General features: G+C 39.1%; 1 protein-coding gene, 1 long non-coding RNA gene and 1 other non-coding gene across 3 annotated transcripts in view; 2 read left to right on the top strand and 1 right to left on the bottom strand.

The window, feature by feature from the left end:
- Positions 1-9,682, top strand: part of LOC133040709 (uncharacterized) — a 54,438-nt gene extending 44,756 nt beyond the window's left edge. Inside the window, exon 3 of the long non-coding RNA XR_009689029.1 lies at positions 9,439-9,682. This is a non-coding gene — a long non-coding RNA (uncharacterized LOC133040709). The remainder of the gene's footprint in view (positions 1-9,438) is intronic.
- TRNAG-UCC (transfer RNA glycine (anticodon UCC)) lies at positions 9,088-9,160 on the top strand. Its single transcript has one exon. It is a non-coding gene; the product is annotated as a tRNA-Gly (tRNA).
- A 156-nt stretch (positions 9,683-9,838) lies between the features above and the next one.
- On the bottom strand, positions 9,839-13,415 carry TCHHL1 (trichohyalin like 1). The gene is made up of 2 exons (XM_061120799.1): positions 13,014-13,415; positions 9,839-12,307 (listed from the first exon to the last, which is right to left on the bottom strand). Exons 1-2 carry the CDS (start codon positions 13,149-13,151, stop codon positions 9,839-9,841), a joined length of 2,607 nt encoding a protein of 868 aa, XP_060976782.1. The 5' UTR covers positions 13,152-13,415.
- Between the last annotated feature and the right edge of the window lie 858 nt (positions 13,416-14,273).

Below are 14,273 nucleotides of genomic sequence, written 5' to 3'. Positions count from 1 at the left end.
GTACTGAAGTTTCAGCTTCAGCATCAGTCCATCCAATGAACACCCAGGACTGATCTCCTTTAGGAATGACTGGTTGGATCTCCTTGCAGTCCAAGGGATTCTCAAGAGTCTTCTCCAACACCACAGTTCAAAAGCATCAATTCTTCAGTGCTCAGATTTCTTTATAGTCCAACTCTCACATCCATACATGACCACTGGAAAAACCATAGCCTTGACCAGACAGACGGACCTTTGTTGGCAAAGTAATGTCTCTGCTTTTCAATATGCTGTCTAGGTTGGTCATAACACTCCTTCCAAAGAGCAAGCGTCTTTTAATTTCATGGCTGCAATCACCATCTGCAGTGATTTTGGAGCCCCCCAAAATTAAGTCTGACACTGTTTCCACTGTTTCCCCATCTATTTGCCATGAAGTGATGGGACCGGATGCCATGACCTTAGTTTTCTGAATGTTGAGCTTTAAGCCAACTTTTTCACTCTCCTCTTTGACTTTCACCGAGAGGCTCTTTAGTTCTTCTTCAATTTCTGCCATAAGGGTGGTGTCATCTGTATATCTGAGGTTATTGATATTTCTCCTGGCAATCTTGATTCCAGCTTGTGCATCTTCCAGCCCAGTGTTTCTCATGATGTACTCTGCATATGAGTTAAATAAGCAGGGTGACAATTTACAGCCTTGACATACTCCTTTTCCTATTTGGAACCAGTTTGTTGTTCCATGTCCAGTTCTAACTGTTGCTTCCTGACCTGCATATAGGTTTCTCAAGAAGCAGGTCACGTGGTCTGGTATACCCATCTCTTTCAGAATTTTCCACAGTTTATTGTGATCCACATATGTCAAAGACTTTGGCATCATCAATAAAGCAGAAATAGATGTTTTTCTGGAACTCTCTTGCTTTTTTGATGATCCAATGGATGTTGGCAATTTGATCTCTGGTTCCTCTGCCTTTTCCAAAACCAGCTTGAACATCTGGAAGTTCACGGTTCATGTATTGCTGAAGCCTGGCTTGGAGAATTTTGAGCATTACTTTACTAGCATGTGAGATGAGTGCAATTGTGCAGTAGTTTGAGCATTCTTTGGGATTGCCTTTCTTTGGGGTTGGAATGAAAACTGACCCTTTCCAGTCCTGTGGCCACTGCTGAGTTTTCCAAATTTGCTGGCATATTGCGTGTAGCACTTTCACAGCATCATCTTTAAAGATTTGAAATAGCTCAACTGGAATTCCATCACCTCCACTAGCTTTGTCATGCTTTCTAAGGCCCACCTGACTTCACATTCCAGGATGTCTGGCTCTAGGTGAGTGATCACACCATCATGATTATGTAGGTCATGAAGATCTTTTTTGTACAGTTCTTCTGTGTACTCTTGCCACCTCTTCTTAATATCTTCTGCTTCTGTTAGGTCCATACCATTTCTGTCCTTTATTTAACCCATCTTTGCATGAAATGTTCCCTTGGTATCTCTAATTTTCTTGAAGAGATCTCTAGTCTCTCCCATTCTGTTGTTTTCCTCTATTTCTTTGCATTGATCGCTGAGGAAGGCTTTCTTATCTCTCCTTGCTATTCTTTGGAACTCTGCATTCAAATGGGTCTATCTTTCCTTTTCTCCTTTGCTTTTCGCTTCTCTTCTTTTCACAGCTATTTGTAAGGCCTCTTCAGACAACCATTTTGCCTTTTTTGCATTTCTTTTCCATGGGGATGATCTTGATCCCTGTTTCCTGTACAGTGTCACAAGCCTCCGTCCATAGTTCATCAGGTACTCTGTCTATCAGATCTATCCCCTTAAATCTATTTCTCATTTCCACTGTATAGTCATTAGGGATTTGATATACATAGTTCAGTAGGTGATTAATTGTAGACTTGATAGATGGACAAAGTGCCTCCTATGGATTTGGACTACTGTGAGTCCAATGACAAATAGTAAATAATACATATGTATTGAGTACTTATTAATGGCAGGTGGTTAGCTTGGCACTTTCATGCATATTATTCCATTTATGCTTTTCAAACAAACCTTCTCACTGAAGTATAACATCTAAGTCATAAGTGTGTACTTGAATTATCACAAGTAGACACTCCCATGTAACCACCACCCAAATCAAGAAATAGAGCATAACCAATGCCTTAGACTGGAGTAGGAAGTGGCAATCACTCCAGTATTCTTGATGATAAAGTTCCATGGACAGATGAGCCTTGTGGGTTACAGCCATGGGGCCACAAAGAGTTGGACACAACTGAGTGATAGAGCACACACAGTGCCCTAGAAGTCACTCTCTTGCCCATATTCAACCCCTCCCTCCTCTCTAGTAGTACCATTATCCTGACTTCTAATACCTTAGATTAGTTTTCCTACTATTTGAGCTTTATGTAAATACAGTCATTTAGTATAAATTTTTTTGTGTCTGGCCTTATTTTACTTGACATCATGCTCATAAAATTCTTCTATGCTTGGGAATCCTCCTACACTATTGGTGGGAAGATAATTGGTGTAGCCACTATGGAGAACCATATGGAGGTTCCTTTAAAAACTGAAAATAGAGTGACATGTGATCAAGCAACCCCATTCCTGGGCATATATTCAGAAAAAGACCAAAACTAATTCAAAAAAATACATGCATCCCAATGTTCATTGCAGCACTATTTAAAATAGCCAAAACATGGAAGCAACATAGATGTCCATGGACAGATGAATGGATAAAGAAGATGTGGTACAATATATACATAATGGAATATTACTTAACCATAAAAAAGAACGAAATAATGTGATTTGCAGCAACATGAATAAACCTAGAGATCATACTGAGTGAAGTAAGTCCCACAGAAAAAGATAAATAGCATATGATATGCACTTATATGTGGAATCTAAAGTAATGATACAAGGGAACTTATTTATAAAACAGAAATAGACTTACTAACATAGAAAGCAACCTTATGGCTACCAAAGGGGAAAGAGTGGGTAGAGATAAATTAGGAGTATGGGATTAACAGATAAATACTACTAAATGTAAAATAGATACACAGCAAGCAACATGGACTTACTGTATAGTACGGGGGATTGTATTCAATAACTTGTAGTAACCTATAATGGAAAATAATCTGAAAAATAATATATGTGTGTATGTGTAACTGACTCACTTTGCTGTACACTTGAAACATTGTTAATCAACTATACTTCAATAAAATATATATATTAAAAATTACCAAACTTAAGAAATTCCATGCTGTTGCAATAATTTTTCGTTGTTGAGCTATAATTGATACATAGCATTGTATTAGCTTCATGTATACAACATAATGACTTGATATTTGTATATTGTAAAATGACTTGCCTCTTGAGAAACTTCTATGCAGGTCAGGAAGCAACAGTCAGAACTGGATATGGAACAACAGACTGGTTCCAAAGAGGGAAAGGAATACGTCAAGGCTGTATATTGTCACCCTGCTTATTTAACTTATATGCAGAGTATATCATGACAAATGCTGGGCTGGAGGAAGCACAAACTGGAATCCAGATTGCTAGGAGAAATATCAATAACCTCAGATATGCAGATGACACCACCCTTATGGCAGAAAGTGAAGAAGAACTAAAGAGCCTCTTGATGAAAGTGAAAGAGGAGAGTGAAAAAGTTGGCTTAAAGCTCAACATTCAGAAAACTAAGGTCATGGCATCCGGTCCCATCACTTCATAACAAATAGATGGGGAAACGGTGGAAACAGTGTCAGATTTAATTTTGGGGGGCTCCAAAATCACTGCAGATGGTGATTGCAGCCATGAAATTAAAAGACGCTTACTCCTTAGAAGGAGTGTTATGACCAACCTAGACAGCATATTGAAAAGCAGAGACATTACTTTGCCAACAAAGGTCCGTCTGTCTGGTCAAGGCTATGGTTTTTCCAGTGGTCATGTATGGATGTGAGAGTTGGACTATAAAGAAGGCTGAGCGCCAAAAATTTGATGCTTTTGAACTGTGGTGTTGGAGAAGACTCTTGAGAGTCCCTTGGACTGCAAGGAGATCCAACCAGTCCATCCTAAAGGAGATCAGTCCTGGGTGTTCAGGACTGAAAGGACTGATGCTAAAGCTGAAACTCCAATCCTTTGGCCACCTGATGTGAAGAGCTGACTCATTGGAAAAGACCGTGCTACTGGGAGGGATTGGGGGCAGGAGGAAAAGGGGACGGCAGAGGATGAGGTGGTTGGATGGCATCACCGACTCAGTGGAACACGGGTTTGGGTGGACTCTGGGAGTTGGTGATGGATAGGTGGGCCTGGCAAGCTGCAGTTTATGGGGTCGCAAAGAGTTGGACATGACTGGGCGACTGAACTGAACTGAACTGATCACCATAAGTCCCATCACCACACATAATTACAAAATTTTTTTCTTGTAATGCGAATTTTTAAGATACACTATCTAAGCAACTTTCAAATGTACAATACTGTATTATTAACTATAGTCACTATGTTGCACATTACTGGCTGTAGTTCTTTTCATGTTCTTGCTGTGTAATAGTCCTTTATGTGAATATAGTGCAAATTACTGTTTCATTCTTAGTTGGTGGATCTTTGGTTTATCTTCTCTTTGGGGCTGTTACAAATAATGCCACTGTGAATACTTTTGAATTTGCCTTTTGGTTACTTTTCTGTTCAGTTGTATACTTGGGATGGAATTACTTGGCCAGGGGGTTTGCATATGTTTAGCTTTAGTCAGTATTGCCCTACAGTTCTCCAAAATGATTGTCATATTTATTTATGCTCCTGCTACCAATGTGAGAATTCTAGTTACTCTTTCTTTCTGCATGCACTTGATATCATCACTTTTTAATCTCAAACATTGGCATGTGTGAGTGGTTTTCACTATGGTTTAACCTTCACTTACCTGGTACTCTAATGAGATTCAGTACCTTTTCACTGACTTTTTTGTTATCTTCTTTTCTGAAGTAACTGTTTACATTTTGCACCATTTTTTAGAAAAGAAATTAGGTTGTTTGCTACTTATTGACAAAATTCTGCTCTTTTTAAAAAAACATTCCTTACAACATCTCTGTGAGTTGGCATAATGACATCTTACACAGGCAAATACTAAGGTCAAGAGATTGAATATCTTGTCCAAGGACACGTGGAGTATTAGAGCATAAGAATTCTTCTTTATCTTCAGTGACTTATAATAATTTATTTAGTTAGGGAAGTAATACTCAGAGAACAATTAATAATATTAGCCAGGAAGTATTAAAATATTAATCTGGGTCTTGCAGGCCATGAGTGATACAGTAGTTAAAGGATCAGTGGTAGAGGTAAGGTTTAGTCTAGGATTTTAAGGACAGGTATGACTGAGGAGTAGAGAGAAAATGAACATGTGTTTCAGGAAAGGTAAACCACAACAGCAGAGGCATGGAAATAGAAATAATAATATGACCAGCACCTTGCCTTTGATTTTAAAAATTAGCTTTTACATTAATTAATTGTAGCCTTGCTACAGCCTGCCAGGCTTCTCTATTCATGGAATTCTCCAGGAAAGAATACTGGAGTGGGTAGCCGTCCCTTCTCCAGGGGATCTTCCCAACCCAGAGATAAACCCAGCTCTCCTGCACTGCAGGCAGACTCCTTGCCATCTGAGCTACCAGGGGAGCCCAATTATAGTTAATTAATCTTATTGAAGTATAGTTGATTCACAATGTTTAAGGTGTACAGAAAGTGATTCAGTTACACATATATTCTTTTTCATATTTTTTCCGTTATAGGTTATTATAAGATACTGAACATAGTTCCCTGTGCTATACAGTAGTTCCTTGTTGTTTATCTATTTTATATATATATATATATATATATATATATATATATATATATATATATATAGTGTGTATCTTAATCCCAAATTCCAAATTTATCCTTCCCCTCTTTCCTCATTGGTAACCATAAATTTGTTTTCTACATCTGTGAGTCTATTCTGTTTTGTAAGTAAATTCATCTGTATCAGTTTTTTTTTTTTAGATTCCATATATAAGTGATATCACATGATATTCATCTTTCTCTGTCTGACTTACTTCACTTAGACACCTTGCCTTTGAATAATTCTTTGCAGGACTTTATAATTTAGTTGTATTATGCAAGACTGTATCTTTCATGAGGGCAGGGCCCATGCCTGTTCCATTCACCAGGGTTTAAGGAAGACTCTATTGAGATACTGTAGTGGAAGTATACTGCCTGGAAGACAAGCCAGGTTTTTGGGGAGTGATTGGCAATCTCAAGGATTATATATTGTGAGCACTTGCATAGATTGGGTTGGAGTGCAGTCACATCTGAACGTGGTGAACTGAGACTTATCAGTGTGTAAGAGATAATAGTAACTTGGGTCAAGGATATGTTCTTAGAGGGAGAAAGTCCAGTAATAGAAATATCTTATGTCTATAAAGAATCTGCAATCTGAATGAGAAAGACCCTCAAGAGAGGAAGGAAGGACCAGTGAAACGAGCATTTCAGCGGGGACAATCATCAGTGTCAACTGCCAAAAATGTGGAGGTTAGAGGTCTTTAGGCTTGTTGGGTGAAGAGCAATATCATCTTCAAAGGAGGTAGGATGGTGGAAAAAAAAATTGCCCTGTGTTAGGAATAGAATGGAGGTCAGAAATAGTGAGAGGTAAATGGGTGGTTGCTAGCATAAAAAGAGGATGTTTAAAAAGATGTTATTATTTTTTTGATTTTTTCAATTAGGAAAATAAATAAAATATGCTAGTACATAAAACATTCAAAAACAGAGAAATTTAGAAAGAAGGGAAGAAAATAAATTATAACTGTCAGAAAGAGATGAGAATTGTAGATATCTAGATATATTTCCTCTCCATCTTATATAACTATCTTTAAATATAGTTGATATTATACTGAAAGCATAGATGTTGTCATGTTTTTCCACGTGAGGAGTTTTCTGTATGAATTCAGATGCTTCATAAATGCACATTTTAGAGACTATATAATAACCATCAAGGGGATATTTAGTAATTTATATAACCTACCCCCCTATTATTAGAAATTTGATTTTCTCCACTTTTTATTATTGTAAACAACAGTGTTGTGAACATCTTTGTGAGGAAATTTTTTTCTATTAAAAAATTTTTTTTGAGGCTTAAAAAAAGAAAAAAGAAAAAAAGAAAAATAATAAAAATAATAGGTTTAATAATTAAAGATTAATAATTGACCATCTTATTTTTCTGATTGCAAATGTAGTGTATTTTCATTATAAAAAGCTTGGAAAATGAAGAAAATGTCAAAACAGAAAATAAACATTGTTTTTAGTTGTACTACTTAGAGATAACTACTGTTAAAATATTTGTCTCATGCTCATTTATTAATCTTTGAATGGAATCATTATCTACTATTTTATAATCATTGAAAGTTTGATATCTTATGAATCCATCCTCATTTAATTAAATAATATGTTACCTCATAATTATTAATGGTTTTTGGCATTCCACAGTGTCTAGTAACCATAAGTTAATTTATCATCCTTCTAATGATGGATATTTAAGTTATTTCTGGTTTTTGCTATAGGTGGTGCAGAGGTAAAGAATCCTCCTGCCAATGCAGGAGTTATAACAGGTGCAGGTTCGATCCCTAGGTTGGGGAGATACCTGGGAGTAGGAAATAGCAACTTGCTCCAGTATTCTTGCCTGAAAAATTCCATGGACAGAAAAGCCTATTGGGCTGGGGTTGTGACGAGTTAGACATGACTGAGCGACTAAACACACACATACAAAATATACTATGACATATCTTTGTAGATAAATTTTTATTGACCTGTCTGATTATTTCCTTACAATGCCATCTGAGACATATTTAAAATATTTTATGCATATTATTGAATTTCTTTCTGGAAATGTTGTACTTATTTATACATCTATCAGCTGTATTTCAGAGTTTCTGTTTCCCCAAACTCTGTTTCACTGTGTGGCTATTAAAAACAAATAAATAAACAGACAAACAACCTATACTAATTTGATAAGCTAAAAACTACTATGTTTACATTTTTTTGCAGTCTAGTGAAGATTTCATTTATTTATTGGTCATCAGTATAGCATCTTTGATTAATATATTATTCACGACCTTTGTCATTTTCGTGGTCCCAAATGTATATTGCCACATTGCTTGCCCAAAGAGCTGATTTATGCTCTTTATGCTCTAGGATACGTTTTTCATTTTTTGAATTGTCTTGAGTCTGTTTTTCATTTAAGGGATATTTTTTCAGGTAGGGATATTCATTCATGTTTGAAGATAGAATGAAAAGATCTGAAAATGTTGGAAAGGGAAGAAGTTTAGGGGAATTATAGATTCCTGAAGAAGTATGAGTTGAAATGCAAGAAAATTGAGCCTCGAAGGAATGGAATGCAATGGAGATGGGGTATTATTGCCACAGGAAGTGTTATATGATGACTATTTTATCCCTTTCTTAGGTCATTACTAAGCTCTGTGAGCATAATCCTTTAATTAGTCATTTAAAAAAACAGAAATCACTAAGATTGTTTTTGTTTCTGATCAGTGCCTCCAAGGCTAGGTGGAGAATGAAAGAAAAAAATGAACCAACAAAAGATATTGCTCATCTGGTTGTTTAATTGTTAATTTTAATACAATGCCCTCAGAAAACCATATGGATAAGCATTTTGTAAAATTAGTGCATGGTTGGTTACAAGAACATCTTACAGAATCAAGTATATTTTGGATTTGTATTCTCTCTCTTCATAATTATTCTGATTGCTTTTTTGAGCCAGAAACTATGAAAAGGATATGTTGAGGAATAGAATTTAATGAATTTACTCAATAAGTAAATGAATGAATGAATCTATGGCATAGATTTAGTTGCACTTGGACATTAGCAAAGAGTCAGCAATCTAGTTTAGTTGGGTGTTAGGAAATCATAATTATTTTAATTTATGGTGATAGAGGATTATTTTGAGGGATAAAATTTTTAGATAAACTTGAAATTTATGTAGGAAATGTCATGATGCACAATAATACATCTATGAATTAAGGATATTTATGATTATAAGACAGTAACACAGCCTCATACTTTCTACTGTCACATTATAAAAAAATCAGTGAATCGGGACTTCCCTGGTGGTTCAGTGGCTAAGACTCTGTGCTTCCAATGCAGGGGGCCCGGGTTCAAACCCTGGTCAGGGAACGAGATCCCATGTGCTGTAACTAAGACCTCATGCAATCAAATAAATAAATAAATATATTAAAAAAAAATCAGTGAATCAATTGAAGAACTTGATGTTTATTAAAGATTTGGAAAAGATTTTTCTATTTTTAGTAAACAGGTAAATTGTGATAAATGGTTTCATGAGAAAGTTTGTTTTTGCACTTGGAAGTAGCTTCACGTGGTACAATGTTTGCTTGGTATGACATTTCTTTGCTGGTAGCTTCTGCTGATGAATATTTTATTATTTTCTTTTGTAGAAATTTAGAAGGTCTTCCCTGGTGGCACAGTGGTAAAGAATCCATCTGCCAATGCAGGAGACTTGGGTTCAGTCCCTGGGTCAGGAAGATCTCTTGGAGGAGGAAATGGCAACCCACCGCAATATTCTTGCCTGGAAAATCGCATGGACAGAGGAGCCTTGCAGGACAGTCCATGGGTTCACAAAAGAGTTGGACATGACTTGGAGACTAAACAACAACATCAGCAGAAATTTAGGAAAGGGATTTAAGGGATTATTAATCTTCATCTGAATGTGTGAGTATGAGCATTGAGAGTGACTGGGAGGGAAGAAGTCTGGGGCATGTTTAGATGTATGAGGTTCCTTGGAACTTCTCCTGGGATGATGATAGTGATTCATTGCTTTGGAGTGCTTGCTTCCTTTTATGGTTCTAGTTCCTCTCTTTGAGGGCGACCCTGCTTATCTTCCAAGGCCTGGGGAGCTGATATTTGCTGTGCACCAGTAGGATCCTCCTCAGGCAGAAACTCCCTGATGTACTTTCGTAGTGCTTGTCTGTCAATAAAAAAGACAAGACAGTCTGAGCTGTCATTGGTGAGGGATGCACTCGACTGGCTTCTGCGGATCTCTGGGCTTGATACACCGGCCGTCTGAGCTTGATTTTGATGCTCCCCTTGGGTTATGTGTGTTTGCTGCAGCATCCTCTCCTGCGGGGCCTCGTACAGGGGACTGGAATGGTCTGCAGCTCTCTCCACCAAACAGAGCTCTTGGTCCCTCTGCATCGTCTCTTCAAGCCCTGACTCAGAGACTGAAGGATCCTGTTCTTTCGTAGATAGATTTTGTTCTCCTGCCAGCTGTTGGGGGCTTTCAATCTCCTCCTCCAATGTTGCAGGTTCCTCTGTTTCAGGGCGTGTCTTTTGGGACACTGCACTGTTCTCATCCAGACTTTTTACTAAATCCTCCTGGGCCTCTAGGGCTCCATCTTCCTCTTCTTTGGGACTTGGGCCTTGGACCTTTAGCTCTTTTCTACTGTCTTTCTTTGTAGGGAGTTGCCTTACGGAAAGCTGGTTAGTGAAGCCTGCGTTTGGGGCACCTGGGATCTCTGGCTCCAGGAACTTTCTGGTTTCATCTCTCACTGTGAACACCTGTGTGTCGGGGTGCCCACTGGGCTCCACAGCTGGGCCTAGGCCTTTGGTCCCTGAGCCCTGACTCTTGTGCTCTTGTGCATGTTCCTCCGTGAACTGCTCATCCTCTCCTCTGACGGCCAGCACTGCTGCCTCCTGAATTCTGTTTTCCTCACTCAGTGCTAGGTGTTTCTGAGTTTCTGGGTTATTACCGTCACTTCCTTGCACAGACCCTCTGAATGGGTTTGTTTCACTTTGGGAATCCCCTTGCACTAACAGATCACTTGTCCCTGAGTTTCTGTCACCATCCTCTGCACTCAGGCTATTGGGGGTCTCAGGAGACCTCTCATCATTCTGTGTGGCCATTGGCTCAGGACCTTCCCCCTGGTAGCCATCATCTTCCTTGACCAGCTTGTCATGAATCTTGGTGATCATCTTATTTTTTTCTCCAGATTGGTTCTCAGATGGTGTCAACTCCCATGTTCTTTCTCTTGTTCCTGGTGTCCCTTCTGCTTCAGGGGCATTTTTACTGTTCACAAATGCTTCTGCTATGCCTTCCTCAGCATGTCTTGCCTCTTCTCCTGGGCTGATGGCTCCTTCAATTTCAGAATCTTTCTGTTCTCCTCCTTCTGAGTTTAACTCATGTGTCTCAGAATCTTCTCCAGCATTCTTTTCTTTCGATGATTCCTGGAGTTCATGATACTTCTTATCTTCTGTTGGCTCTTCCAGAGCTGGTGGCTGAGTTTTTTCCTCAATTTGTTTCTGCCCTGGGGTTTGGTGAACCTCTGGACCTCTTACATCCTTCCTTTCAACTCTAACCATGGGTGTTTCTGAAACATTTCTGTTATCACCTTGGACTGACAAGTCCCTTGTTTCATATTCTTTTTCTTGTATGGGTGGTTCTGAAGTCTCAGCTGTTCTACTGTCATCCTCAGGAGCAGCTGATATCTGTGTCTGAAATGGTTTCTGAGCAGCAGCTTGTTTTGGCAGGTCAACATGTTCTGAACTCGGCTCATCTTTTCCCTGTACTGATGGTTTTTGTGCTTTAGGGTGTTCCTTAACACCCTTCTCTCCTGCAACTTCTTGATCCTCAGATGGCCTCTGTGTGGTTTCTTCCAGTGGAGAACTTAGGGTTCCCAAGCTCCCTTCCTGTTCTCCAAACCATTCTCCTGCCTTAGTGCCACTTTGTTTTCTGGCTAGTGTATCTCCCTTCTGGAGAATCTCCTTATCCTGTCCGTCCCCCTTTGTGAGACTGCTGATCTGTTCTGATCCTGCCATTGGCTTGCTTGTCTCAGGTTGGGTTCTACTGTCATCTGTTGCTGATACATCTTGGGCCACTTTCTGGCACTGTTCATCTCCTTTCAGTTGTTGGTTCTTAGAGTCGCTGCGTTCAGACGTTTCTACTGGTAGTTTGTGAGCTGTGGTATGTCCCTGTGGGTCCACCCTATTGTGTTCAACTGCTCTCTCTTCTTTAAGGCTGAGATGAGCTGATGCTGCTGCTCCTAAAGGAACCACCACTTTGTCTTGAGTTTGTGAAGTTCCTTCTGTCCACTGGTCAGTTCCATTCATCACCTGAAGACCCATATCGTGTGGCATCTCCTCTGGTTTAGACACTTGTCTTGGTTCTGAGTTTCGTAATGACTGTACGTCAAGGTAACAGAAATTCAAAAAGCTGAAGATTGCAAGAACAAATTCATCAAAGCTGATGGCGCCATTACTGTCAACATTCAGAAGATTCAAGTTTCTCTCCACAGCATGGATGGCACATGGCTGCATGAAAACACAGTGAAAAATCAGTCTGTTTATATGTGGCCAAGTGTCCTGAGTATCTGCATGTTTTCTAAGAACCCTCTTTTTTGATTCTATTCCTCATGAACTTGGGAAATTTCTTCCAAATGAGTGTGTGTGTGTGCTCAGTCATGTCTGATTATTTGTAATGCCATGGACTGTAGCCAGGCTCCTTTGGAATTTTCCAGGCAAGAATACTGGAGTGAGGTGCCATTTCCTACTCCAGGGGATCTTTCTTACCCAGGGATCGAACCCACATCCCTCGTGTCTCCTGCATTGGCAGGTGGGTTCTTTACCTCTAGCACCACCTGGGAAGACCCTCCACAAACAGTAAGAATTTGTTGATTCTGGTTACCATTTTTGATCAGAGAACTATCATTAAGAAGGAGCATTCATATCAATTGTGAGTTGCATTTAGATGCATCTAAGCTCATGACTCCTCTCAGATGCCTACTTTACAGAAGCAATAGTCCCATTGATGAAAACCTCATTTCCCCCTAGAATTAATGACCAAGCAATTGCACAGAGTAGGGAAATGAGACTGAAAAAAAATTTGTTCAAAAGTCAATGAGTACTGAGAGCTGGTAACCAAATGTAAAATGGGGAGGGATCACTTATGCCCATCTTGCTTGTATTTTGGAAAAATGGCAAGTGGAGAAGAATTTCCATAGCTCCATGAGCACTTCACCTGAAAAATGTCCTCAAATTCGCTCTGGATGAGCTGTTTCAGCTCTCTGCAGGTCAGTGTCGCTGCATCACCATCCTCCTTGGCGTACTTGTGGAAAGTCTCAATTACACAGAGGATGTCTCTCAGGAGCTGAGGCATCTTTACAAACTCAGGAGACTGTGAGAAAGAACAAACAAAACTCACTTCCTAGGATAAGTCCTTTAGGAAGGAGATACCAGATAACCCTTCCTTCTGTCCCTCCCCCAGCTCCACTGACATTGCCTGTTCTATTCTTTTTCTTAAAATTTGTACCAGGTAATGTGGTGAGATAGGATTTTTGCACAGATAAATATTAGAAGAGATACTTCTCCCTACCCTGCAGAAAATAGAGACACTCACGTGTTCAGAGAAAGCTTTATTGTAAATGGAGAGTAGAAACAGAACTCAAATATAAGTACTAAAATGTACAAATGCAGCCAACAGAGTGGTACTAATCATTTCAGCATCATCTGAGACTGGCCACCTGTTTTCCTCCCACCTTGGCTCAATCTAGCTCCTCATTGTAGGAAAGTATAACTTTTAAGTTAGGAAAAACTTCCAGAGGAAAGAGAAGTAACACAGAAAATCAGCCTCCATTTATGCAGGCCAAGCAACATATTTTTACCAAGAAGATGTGGCTCCATGAACTCACTGGTAAAACAGAGTCTCGACCCCTTAGTCATTACCCATCATTTAAATGACCCTATATTTTCATTTTAATATAGATCTGAGTCCTGTGTCTTATTAAATTGTGTTCATACCTATGTCATACAAATAGTTTATAGTTTTTTAAAATGAAAATGATCTATGAAGTTCCCGAGGCAAGGAAAGCATTTGGGTGTCTGGAGCTCTCAGTTTATTATTAATAATCGTCAACCTAGAGTTAAGAGTGTATTTCTTCTGAAATTCTCATACATTCTCATACAATCTCCTACAAGAATAGCAACTGAGATTCTAAATATGGTCAAGCAGATAGTCTGTGATACTTACCTTGTTCTCGAGTGAGAGCAAGTGGAATGTGGGGCAGCGACTGTGAGCTGACAGGAGGTGCTCAAACCTTTTATTGAGTCTCTAATTGCACAGTTAGGAAGGAGACACCCTCCGGGTCTAAAGCCCTGATTCATCACCACCAAACCCAGTCTCCCCTCCTTCTCTGCTCTCGGCTTGTTTTATTTTTATTTTCCTCTTTAGGCACCTTCAGTTAAGTAATGGTTTTAGACTCATCTGAAGGAAGGGGAAAGG

The sequence above is a fragment of the Dama dama genome, chromosome 20, assembly GCF_033118175.1.
Source record: "Dama dama isolate Ldn47 chromosome 20, ASM3311817v1, whole genome shotgun sequence".
Classification (NCBI taxonomy): domain Eukaryota; kingdom Metazoa; phylum Chordata; class Mammalia; order Artiodactyla; family Cervidae; genus Dama; species Dama dama.
This window is presented reverse-complemented; position numbering and strand designations above follow the sequence as displayed.

Excerpts from the sequence above, each read along its gene's own strand:
- TCHHL1 (XM_061120799.1), bottom strand. The coding sequence starts at position 13,151 with ATGCCTCAGCTCCTGAGAGACATCCTCTGTGTAATTGAGACTTTCCAC. Across the intron at positions 12,308-13,013 it reads AATTTGAGGACATTTTTCAG|CCATGTGCCATCCATGCTGT; the intron begins GTGAAGTGCTCA and ends GTTTTCATGCAG.